Raw genomic sequence first — 12014 nt, 5'->3', positions numbered from 1 at the left:
AAGGGGCGAATTTTCACGAATGCTTGTAGGGGAAATCTGAAGTTTAATATACTACAGTAATATCCAGCACAATTGTATATTTGGTAAACTTTGTTTTGACAGCGATAAAACAATTAAAAATCATGCTTTGAGTTGCTTGTTCAAGTGATTCCCAAAATATGATGCATCATGTTACGGACTCTCGCTTCTGGGGCGAAATTTACGCAAATATTTTGAACAAGAACAGTTCACTTTTGAACTTTTAAGCTATTGTTGATGGATACTTTGATATTTCAAGTTCGTATCAAGTTTGTGTCGGTGCTCTCGTCGGGACGTCTGGTTCATGTAATCACAGATTCATAGGAAAACGATAATAACTTGCAGTGGACCTTAAGATTCAAGATCTTGAATCCGTATTGTCCTAATTGGTTACAGGGGGGGGGGGGGGGGTCACACAGCTACTTATTTGTTGTTTATATACCACTTACCTGGCAGACTATGCAAGGGTTTGTTGACATTATTACATCTGGATCTCCAGAGTCTGGTATCCTTATTTTTGGTGATTTTAATCGAATTAATATAAAAGCCGTTACTAACAGATGTCACGGGTGGTCAATATTCCAACAAGGGAACAAGTAACATCGGCTTTAATTATTACTTATTATATATATCATTTCATATAATTCTCCAGTTACTATGGCCCACTTGGTACTTCGTATCATTCAATGGTAGTCGACGTCATGAGTTCTTTACAGAAATTACACATGCCTACAAATGTAGTCACCAACCGGCCATTTTACTGTAAGCTTGATTTTGCACAGTGAATGCTAAAGCAGGATTGGGGGATCGCAATGATCCCCTTTTTGATTTTTTTTAAAAAGATAAATTTATTTCAACATAGTCACAAATAAAACAAATCTACATAACTGTGAATGCATTAAAATTACAATGTGTCTTGTCTGAAAAAACAAATAATTAGCTGTTTAATTACAAAGATCATCATATGAATGCATTCAGGATGCATTCTTCTCTTTCAAGTCTTACAAGGCTTGAAAATTTTGCGATAAAATCCTCAGCTTTGTTCATCATCTTATAAGTGAAATATAATGTATTCATCCATGAGGAGAGATAACATTTTAATTGCATAACATAGGATTGAAGGGAAACTTCAATCCCATCAAGAGTAACCGAATTTCGAATATTCCAAACTGTATATTTTACAAAGGAAGTAATACAGTAAATAATGTCAGATGTTGCATTATTATCATTTTCAATTCCTGCAATTGCTAATCTTTTGACATTGATATTATTATCAAAGTTGTGTTTTCTGACAAAGAAAGAAATACATTTCTGCCAGATTTCTTTTACATATTTACACTCAAATAAGATGTGTTCCAGTGTTTCTTCTTGGCCACAAATATGCCATTTCCCATCACTTAAATTGAAAGTTTTGGCCAAGCTTCCTGTGACTAAGCCTCTGTGGAAAATCTTCCAACTTAAATCATTTACTGAATTGCTGACAATACCCGTTGAATTAAGACGGCTGAATAAAGTACCTTTTTGATAAGCAGTACTGACCTGCATCGCGCGCCCTCAACGACTGAAAAAGTATCAGAAAGATCTTCAATGTTCAAATAATGTATGGCAAATTACAGAGTCGTACTACAGCGGCAACAACACGTAAAGTTTCTTGGTGTTTTCCCCCGGTATTAGATTGGAGACGTCTTTGCGTGCACTTTAAGTTTTAAACGTAGAATGGAGATTTAACGTTCAACATCGATCAATTAATAAGCCATCGCTTTCGCTTTGGTAAATCGTTCACCAAATCTGGCAAAACTCAATTCATACACACACCAGTTCACTCATTTTCATCTGCAGAGATAATTTCATGACGGAAATGTTAACAGTTAGTGTCAATGCATCGTCAATAATATGCTACGTGATAGGCATTTATATTTTTATATTATCATTTCAGATTATTTAGATATTCTTCTTCACCTCGCTGCTTGCCTTACGTTATCGATTAACCTTGTGATTTTAGATATCGCCGATATTTATCCTCATTTCACTGTGGTATAGCCATCTAGCTATCTCCATCATCATCATCTCCATCATCAGTTGTCTCCCCTGTATCATAACTGCGTCAGTGTCATTGCAAAAATTGGAGTTTTTCAGTTATTGTCGTTCATTTTCTAACGTTTCCAGTTTTGTAACAATTCTTCAGTGATTGATCATCAGATGTTACCATCTATTCGTCTTATTTTCATTTTTCTTTTTCGTCCAAAAATCGAATTGATTTGATATGTACTTTTTTGTACAGGAGTTGGGGGAAAAAATTCTTATTGGTTTATTTCGGACTGCATTTGTTTACACAAATAACATATGCAAAGTAAAACAGTGAAAAACGAACGAATATTTATCGAGTGAGCTAGGGGCGCTGTTTTTAATATGGACCCCTGAAAACAGGACAAATCTCACCGAGAGGACAGACAAGATGGCAGCCTCCATAGACAACAGTCTGCAGCCTAATTCATATCAAACTTTCTTGAGATACGCACTATTGAACCCGACTTCGTTACTGGAGCCATTGACAGAATCTGCAATCCGTTTAGTTAAACAAGATGGCGAAGTGTCGGACAAAATCGAATTGGCATCGGCACTTTTAGCGGTAATCGAAGAACTGGCACACCGCTCGGAAGATGAGACACGTGCAGACGGCAACCAGTCTGACAGGAAAGAACATGCACTTGTAAATATCAACGAGCTCCTTGAACGCCTGCTCACCGGTGTATGCATACCATCTCTACAGTCTTCTCGTCCAGGGGATATTCATGACCGAGGAAGAGACACCGATTTTCAGTTGGTTCACACTATGTGTGAGCTCACCCTATCGTGCTTGGGTTTTCGCAGGGACGAGATGGTAGCTGTGCGAGACATTTTGTTCATGATGTGTATCAAATCCCTGCAAACGTATTGCCATAGTGCCAAACTCAGCCATATTGATCGAGATAAGACTCTCGAGTCTGGCGAAGATTTCCACGTATTTACTTCTTTGGAGTTACTCAATTATTTTTTTGAAGCTGCCGGAAAACATATCCCGACGATTGTCATTCCACAAGTTTGGAGTGATAAATTGTTTAGTGAGATTTTACGAATTCTGAACATAACACGTGATAAAACTGTCTGCTCCAGAGTTGTAGGTATCCTTTTGCCTAAGGTTCTATCACACAGCATCAACTTGCTGCCGGATCGGCTTAAGTTGCTGTGGGATCAGTTATCTTGCGACCCAAACAGTGAAGTCGGCCCTGATAAATCTAAAGCCATTGTTTCAGCTACAAGTGGTTGCCATAGTAATACCTTCCTGACATTGTGCGGAATGGCAGACTTCTTTTTCCCAGCCGGTGGAACTTTGAATGCAGACGTCATAGACTTAAAGTCGATTGATGTATTCTGGAACCTTGTTCAAATTGGACTGAAACATGATGATTCTATGACCAGGAAGCGAGCCATGTATCTGCTGAATAGGGTTCTTGACCTGTGTAGTAAGTTTAATATTGAAGTTATGGCTCACAACAGTAATGATAAAGACATCTGTCCAGTGTTTTGGTGGTCAGCAGCTAACAGTGGAAATCTTCAGGACATCTGGGCAGATTTTATACTGATGGTGGAAGCCCTTGAAGAGACACAGGTAAAATATTTAATAACGGTAAAAGGGAAGGTTAGTTATCAGTGCCATAGGGAAGGTTAGTTATATCAGTGCCATTTGCACAAATAAGTCAATGTTGCTTTATTGAGTGGACTGGCTTAATGATTTGCGGCCCATTCACCACACTTTTAAAAACCCTTGTAGTGCTCAAATGAAGCAAAATGTGCAGGATATGCAAGATTTTTGTGCCAATGAAAAGAAGGACCCAGCTCCCAGATGTAAGTTGAGATCAGGTGTATTAATCACCAAAGGAAGGATTGTACCATAATATATGCATAAAGGTATGAATACATTATTACTGATTCAGTTCATCATCACAGCACCATTGATACTGTCTTTGCCAACAACAATGTCATGTATCCTGATTTCTAGGTCCACGTGTTCAAGCCACTGATGCCAAGATTGAAGGGTATTATTGAGGCAACATTTCCTAGGGAGACAGGTTAGCAATATTTATCTTACCCGGAGTACATTTATATTCTAAGCAATCGCCGGCATATCAGAAATTAAAACAAATGATTTGTGGTATGCTTGTATGTATTGCACAGTTGAATTCCAGTGTTTTCCCTGGACATCGGAAAAACAGTATCAGCTAATTTGCATAAACATTCACATTTGAAATGCAAGTGATAGTAATTGCATTTCTTGCTTGAAAAAAACTTTTTAAAGAATCAGTTATTGGAGAACTAATTGACAAAAACACTGAGAATGGTAACTGTTTGAGTTAAACCATTTAATCAATCAATCAATCTCTACAACATACTCTGTATAATTTTGGTCTGTTGTCATGTCATTGACTGCAATAATGTCACCCCTGACCAATGACCAATGTCACCCCTGACCAATGCCAATAGCAGCAACTGCTATTATTATAACTCTTTTGATACCAGACAGTATCACTTGCCATTCTGTATTTTCACTCATTTGGCTTGGTCTATTATAGCAGCTTTCATCTGTACAAATCATTTTTACAGTATCTATTTTCAGGGGCCTAAAGTTTACATGTTTCAATATTTTTTACAAATACACCATATGGAGCGTGTTGTGCTTCACTACACTTTTAAGCAACTTGACGTGATGGTGAAATATGAACTTTGCAGGCTAAGTCCTGTACACTGAATATTCTAATTTGCATATTCAGAACACCTTGACGTTACCTTGTTTCGTATTTGTTTTTTGCAATCATTTTCGTAATCATATTCATTTTCATATTGACATCACTGACAGAAAATGTCATTTATAAGCCTACTTTCTACTGCAAAACGTGTAATTTTAAATAAAAGTGTCACCATATTAATAAATAGAAGCTCAATTTGTGGAACATTGAACACTGTTCAAAAATTTATTTTGTGCTGGCAATAGTCTTTCCATCTCCATTCTTGAGAATTAAGAGAGGAGAACCCTTTGGTAGCAAGGTACATACATTGATTAAAAAGACTCACAATTGTTTTTATCATAATTGTTTTTGGGTCTGTTTGTTTTAGCTCCCTTTATAAGCCATATTTATATTTGGCAATGGAACCTTTCTTATAGGCTAGAATGATATCTGTCATGTGTGTGTGTGTGTCTATATGTATGTCTGTTTGTCTGTATGTGACAGAGCTTAAACGCAAAATTCTACGTATTTTACGCATAATTACTCTGGAGTACGCAAAGTGAATTGACATCTGCGTAATCCGATACGCATTGAAAAGAGCCAAGTCTCCGTTACAAAGACATGAGCACACATGCACGGTTTCCCTCCATTGCGTGGTTTATCTAGGACTAAAAATCAATTTTGCAGATAAAAAATGTTGATTATTTTGCAATATTTTGTCCTATCAGTTATTTCGCGTCAATTTTTTCCTTCAAGGCAGTACTAATGTAACATGTTCAATAGTTCGTCGTTATTTCAAAAAAAAATGTTTTTCCCCCGTTGCGCCCAATGCGTAATTGTAAACCCTGAAGATCCCTGAATATCAACAATTTAAGTTAATGCTAAGCAGATTTAGAAATAATAGTTAAATGGCCGGTCTGCCGCTTCTTTACAATGATTATCGTGAACTCTTTCCAAATATTGCAAAGTTGACAATAACTGCAGCTGTGATTCCAGTCTCATCTATCCCATGTGAGCATGGGTTCAATACCCAAAACAGGATTAAAATATGGAAACTTAGTTGTCTTTGTGAAGATGTCATAAATGATCATGATGGTGATAACCATGGAAGGCCTAAAACTTTGCGAATTTGACTTCAGAGTAGGGATGATAGAGTTCAGATAGAAAAGACATTGGAAGTTGTAGTCTAAATAATTAGTAAGAAATGAATACCGTTGTCAGAGGATAGAACAGACGAGTATTAAACATTGTAAAACTCATCAAAGAAAAAACATTGTCACTGCTCATGTTTATTGAACACTTTATTCATTGACTTTTGAACTAGTTTTGCAATATCGGGCATACAGCTATTTTATAGGTAGTTACACGTAGTTGTACGCATTTTTGATAAATTTTATGCGAATAAAAAAAAACATTTGCATACAGTCTTACGCAGGTTTGAAAATCGTAACGGAAGGTCTGATTTAAGTCTGCATGTCTGTTTGTGTATATGTATGTATGCATTATGTATGTATGTGAAATTGCATCTTGCCATAAATTTTTTGATTAACCCTTTTCCTGCCGAGCGCCCCTGTCCGTTATCCTGCCAAGTCGGTCAAAACCGGCCCCCTTTTCCGTGTCTACAGAAGATAGGCTCTCCTGCACGCTTTCCTGCCAGGCATTTGGCGGGAAAATACCGCATTTTCGGGGTACGATTACCGACCATATACGTGTTAGACTTCAAAAATTTTTGCATGCCCGTATAGAGGGGCAACCGCTGATGAGGTTGTGTCCAGAAAATGACGAGGTCACGGGCGTTGTTTGCCCCGGGGGACGTGCACTTTTATGCCCTTTTCTAGCTTACTTTCGCGGAAGTAAAGCTCGTTCGCCGGCACGCACGGCCACACCGGGGAAACGTCACCTCTCTCGTGGGTTAGTAGAAGACCCAGGGGTTAGTGCTATGGGTGCGGGAGCACCCTCAAACCTGTCCTGTTTCCCCTGGGTTGTGTCACTTGGCCACGTACTTTGAACGACTTGGAAGAGTCGCACATTGCAGTCTGCTTTGACGTAGTGTCAACGACATAGTTCCGCCATTGAAGGAAGGCGTGTACGTAGTTTGGCCAGTTCAGTGAACACTTAGCTCGTTAGTGTTACCGTTTCCTAACAGGTTAGTTGTGCAGTTGTTACTAAGGTGCAGTTTTGTACCACCTTAGCTCTGGACAGTGCAACTGCTCTATGCACTAACCCCAACGACAGATGGTTGGTACAACGTCTACGTCGCACGAGCACAGCCTCCGTTGGGCTGTGCCCCTCCCACGTGATACAACGCACGTTCATCCATTACTATAGCGTCCTTACGGATCTGCCAAAACGAAAGTGGGGGTAAAAACAAAACAAACGAAAATATGCGATCATAGATAGTATTTTATTCGGGAATAATTTACATTATGCCGAACAATAAATCTCGGAGTCTGTCTCGACGTCCGAGTGCATGGTCCGTGTTTCAAAAATTACAATCGGGGTGGCAGATCCGTGTTTCAAAAATTATAATAGGGGGAATTGTACAAAATAATCCGTCTAAACAAAACAAACGAAAATATGCGATCCATAGATAGTATTTTATTCGGGAATAATTTACATTATGCCGAATAATAAATCTCAGAGTCTGTCTCGACGTCCGAGTGCATGGTCCGTGTTACAAAGATTACAATCGGGGGATTGTACAAAATAATCCGTGTTTCAATTTACAATCAGCGGGATCGTAAAGCACAACAAACGGCACAACCGTGCTCAAAATGTGATCATGGTCCGTGTTAAGAATACAGTCAAGCCACTGTTAGGCGAAGCTGTCCCCTGTCCGTTATTTACGTCGGGTTCTCTTGCTGATGGGTGTCGTCGGGGCTGTGTGAGTAGAGGTCTGCACGCCAATGCTCCTCTTACCTCGTAGCATCATGCGATGATGAAAAGCCGAAAAACACTCGCCCTCGTGAAGATGAACCCCGCACAGACTACATCCTTTGGACGTCTCAGACAGTCGTCCGCTCGCAGTGGTCTTACCCTCTCTGCTACATACTTTACAGCATTTCTGCCGCCCCTCCAAACGGCTGACACGTGCATCGGCTGATTTTGTGGATTGATGTACGAGGCAAGAGAAACAGTGGCCTCGACCTCTCTCACACTGGGCTGCGATCGCCCACAATAACCGCCAATGAGTTGTTTCCCGACACGCAGATGAAACATCTTATGGGTCAGCTTACTATCAGGGTGTACATGCTTGAAGCATATATATGCATTTACCAGGGCAACATCAATCAGGTAACATGCCAGATATGTCCACCATCTGTGGTTCTTGCGCCCAGTGTGAAAGTACTTGCGCTTCTGGTTGGCTCGGTCGACGCCTCCCATGTACCGGCGATAATTATACAGCGACAGAGGCACTTGTCGCCGCTCGTCTCCCTCCCCACTGGCACGCACTCCAAGGGTGGATAGACCGTATTCAAGATCAGCACCTGAGCGTTACTATCCTGATAAGCAGTGATGTTAAGACGAGAGTCCGTTCTGGTCGTGGCTTTCATATCCCCAACAGACAGAGGAAGGCGCTTCCTCTTACCCGGCGGAATTAATTGAGGGGGCATGGTGCGACGATTACGGCGGTTAAAACTCCCGACCATGTAGATCCCGGTCTCCATCAGCTCTCTAGCAGTAACGACCGTGCTAAACAGGCTATCACAGAATAGGCTGTGATTATATCCACAGAATGGCTGGACCAGCTCCATCGTAATTCTTTTCACCACACCTCGCTCCTGCCGTCTCCCATCAGTCCGATCCCGATATTTCACACCTAGGTACGGTGCAAAGTTAGCTATGTATGCAGTGGTGGAGTCGCACAGCTGCCATATCTTGAAACCGTCTCGATCAGGCTTATGCGGTAATCTCTGCTTAAATTTAGAACGGCCCTTAAATCGCACCATGCCCTCGTCGATGGAGATCTCTCTACCCATCTTATAATTATTTACGCACCGGTCAACTATGGGCTCCATCCATGGATTGATTTTATACAGGGGATCCTCCTGACACCGACGTCGGCGGCGTGCCTCATCAGGATCACGACGTGGATCGTTCTCTGGGTCTGCCAGATGAAAGTATCGCATAAGCTGCTGAAAGCGACTGCGGGTAATCACAGTAGAAATACCCTGGTTTCTCAGAAAGGGATCGCTAGACCAATAATCCTCCACTGATGATTTACGGTCGATACCCATACAGACTAAGACGCCAATGAACGCCTGCACCTCTCGGTAGTCAGCGTTACGCCAGTATTTATCTATTTTCCTAGCGATATGTCGCTGGTGGAATTTGGCGTATTTATTAGTCTCGTCCTTGGCCAATCTGATCAGTGTAGCTGGAATAAAGTAATCGAGCTCACGGGCGTGGCTGGGCAGGTGAAAGTCGGTCCTCTCTCATGGTCAAAATCGGTCTCCTCAAATATATTAGCATCGGTAGTCTCCGACATACGCCAGACAGGAGGGGTGTCGTCCTCCGCCAAACAGCAGCAACGTCATCATCGTCGTCAGAGCTTGCCTCACCTACATACTGCCTGTCATAAAAGTCATCGTCCTCTGCCGCATCCTCGTCAACCTCCGAGTCGGACTCAGCGGTGATATCACCGTCGTCTGGGCGTCTGGGCCTGAACTCGCCCGTAGCGGCATCAAGGATCATATCTGGCTCAAAATCAGGTGGGCTATCCTGATAACGAACCCTCCGCACTATCTTTTCGGCGGGGACATCGCAGCACACGAAACTATGGCAGGAGCGGGCTCGGCAGCCTCTGCTGATGACGAGGACTCAAGCTCTTTCGCACTGGGCACAGGAACCTCTCCTGACGCAGGATGAGGGCTCATAGTAGCAACAGGTGGTGTCTCTCCGGAGCAGCCGGGGGAGAACCAATGGCATCAGCCGTCTCATTACTCACTGTCTCACTAGCAGCAGCAGACGTAGTCTGTGCAGGTGAAGTATCTCCCACAAGAGCAGATGTAGTCTCTGCAGGTGAAGTAGTCTCTCCCGGAGCAGCCGGGTGAGAACCACTGGCAACCGGTGACCCGTCATCATCCTCATCGGCAGAACGATCGGTCTTACGTTTACGCTTACCACTGGGTTTTTCAGCCGGAGATGGCTTCGCCTTACGGGAGCGTTTCTTGCCCGACTTCTTAGAACGTTTACTAGGGACATCACAACGATCGCTACCACTACCGCCCGGAGACTCTGCATCTTTGAGCTTCAGTCGTCTGCTCGCCTTCAGAAAACTTTTGCGGTCCGTCAAGCTCATGTCTGGAACAGTGTCGACAGACTAGCAGATCCCTCCCTTTTAAAGCCACAGGGAAACAAAGCCCTGGACATGATTGGACGCAGGGGTGTTAATATATGCATCCACCTGTTATTATAATGGACCTACGGCAATCAGTCCACCAACCGGCGCTGACATTCCTACCCGTCATGTAAATTGCCTGTCCGCACCATTTGATATGCTAATAATACTCATTTGCCTGTGCTCTCCCTGGCCTTTCGAAATTGTTAGTAAATTTACGAATTGGGTTCAAAAAATATTAGTAAGCACAAATTATGTTATTCTGAACCCACCAACTTTCAACAAGCACTTCTGGTACTCAATAGATGATTTTAAGGGGATAGAAATGATGAATGATTTCATTAAAGACAAAAGAAAATGAAAAATCCCTTTTTATTTTTTTTGACAATGAAAACTCATATTTTGATGCGCATTTTCAAAAGATTTATTGAATAACACTGTACATCATGGGTCATGAATGCTTGTAACATTGAAATTTCTTCCTTGTCACAATAAAGTGTGTAATTTTGGTCAACGGCCATTGAATGTTATTCAATTACTCTATCTTTATTACACAACATAACATGTTCAAGTATATTGTGACACAAATCATAACTCCCTTTGTGTGTGTAGTCAGTGGTTGATGATTATATATATTAATTTATGAAGCGGTCATTAATATTATCAAATATTATCAGTGTTTGCACAAGTTTTAGATGCTAGAAAATCTGTCCCCTGTTTTTCATATTTGGAAAGCTCTGTTACTTTTAAAGTATGCATGTCATCCCATAGGTACTAGGTGGTGCCTCTATAGCTGCAGTCATTATGCCATGTTCATCTCTAAAATTCTTTTTAAACAACCACTGATCAGAACATTTGGCAGTCTGTGGTTTCGCACAAATTTTGTCTCATCTCAATCAAATTTAAGTACGCAAACTGAGACTGGTGATCCTGCTAATGTTTTCTTAGAGACAGTTATACTTTTAAAACGCTGCAGATGATCGTCATTTATTTTTTTGTCTGGATGAACTTTTTGGTCATGGGACTGTGCACAGCATTTTCTCTGGATCATAGAAAACTATCAGTATTCATAACATTTGCTGAGACAGTTTCTTGTAAAATATTTTGAAGGAAACCTATTAAAATTGGCAAGCTGACTGAAAAATTCAATTTGCAGATCGTCAAATGACAAATCTACGACATCTAAGATTTCCGGCTCGCTTCCACCTCCATGCACAGAAAAACACTGTGCAGTACATGTTCAACCATGCGCGGCCCGGACTGCAGTTCTGCTGTAGTTCGACTGTCTTTCAGGCTGACTGTTCTTGATCTCTTCTAGCTCGGCGGTTTCATTGTTTCGTATTTTTTTCATATCACTTGCCGTTTTTATGCCCAACTTTCTTTCCCAACTGGATACTATCAATCCAAAGTATTTGTAACTGCCCGCTTCCTCGATCCGCTTCAACAGTCCACTCGGAAAGTTGACAGCATGTGAGTGTTTGGGTGTCTCGAAACTACCGTAATGGGGTGGTAATGCATGACACACCACTATGAGATTACAAGACCCGGGGATCTTGAAACCTTTTCGCGCATGCTCATGTTATTACAGGTCAAAGTCCAAAGCCAGCTATCACCATGTGTCGATGCGCTGATGATAGGGGCAGCGTAGGTTTTGAAAGACGAGATATGACAGTATTTCCCGGAATTCACAATCTTGACCGAAAATCAGGCTTCAAAAATAACAAAATCGTTCGTAAATGGCCGATCGGGCATTCATTTTTTTTCGTAAATTTCCATTTTTGTTCGTAATTTACGAAAGTTACGAGCGACAGCGAGAGCACAGTTTGCGATGCAAATCCCTCGAGCACTTAGCATAACATAGTCAATGTCATTAGCATCTCAACTTGACATTC

At 41.4% G+C, this 12014-nt stretch overlaps 1 protein-coding gene across 3 annotated transcripts in view; it reads left to right on the top strand.

The window, feature by feature from the left end:
- Positions 1-12014, top strand: part of LOC139143195 (probable methyltransferase TARBP1) — a 119572-nt gene that overhangs the window by 9443 nt on the left and 98115 nt on the right. For 2 of the 3 annotated variants that reach the window (XR_011554553.1, XM_070713327.1), the window contains exons 1-2: positions 2373-3667; positions 4058-4127. Coding sequence is in view for 2 of the 3 variants with exons in the window: in XM_070713327.1 (XP_070569428.1) it covers positions 2474-3667; positions 4058-4127 (1264 nt within the window). In the remaining variant the exon portion in view is untranslated. Of the gene's footprint in view, positions 1-2299; positions 3668-4057; positions 4128-12014 lie in introns of those variants that run through there. The other variant, XM_070713326.1, reaches the window with a different exon arrangement.

Source organism: Ptychodera flava, chromosome 11, assembly GCF_041260155.1.
Source record: "Ptychodera flava strain L36383 chromosome 11, AS_Pfla_20210202, whole genome shotgun sequence".
NCBI classification, from domain to species: Eukaryota; Metazoa; Hemichordata; class Enteropneusta; family Ptychoderidae; genus Ptychodera; species Ptychodera flava.
The sequence above is the reverse complement of the archived record's forward strand: the minus strand, read 5'-3'. Positions and strand labels throughout refer to the sequence as shown.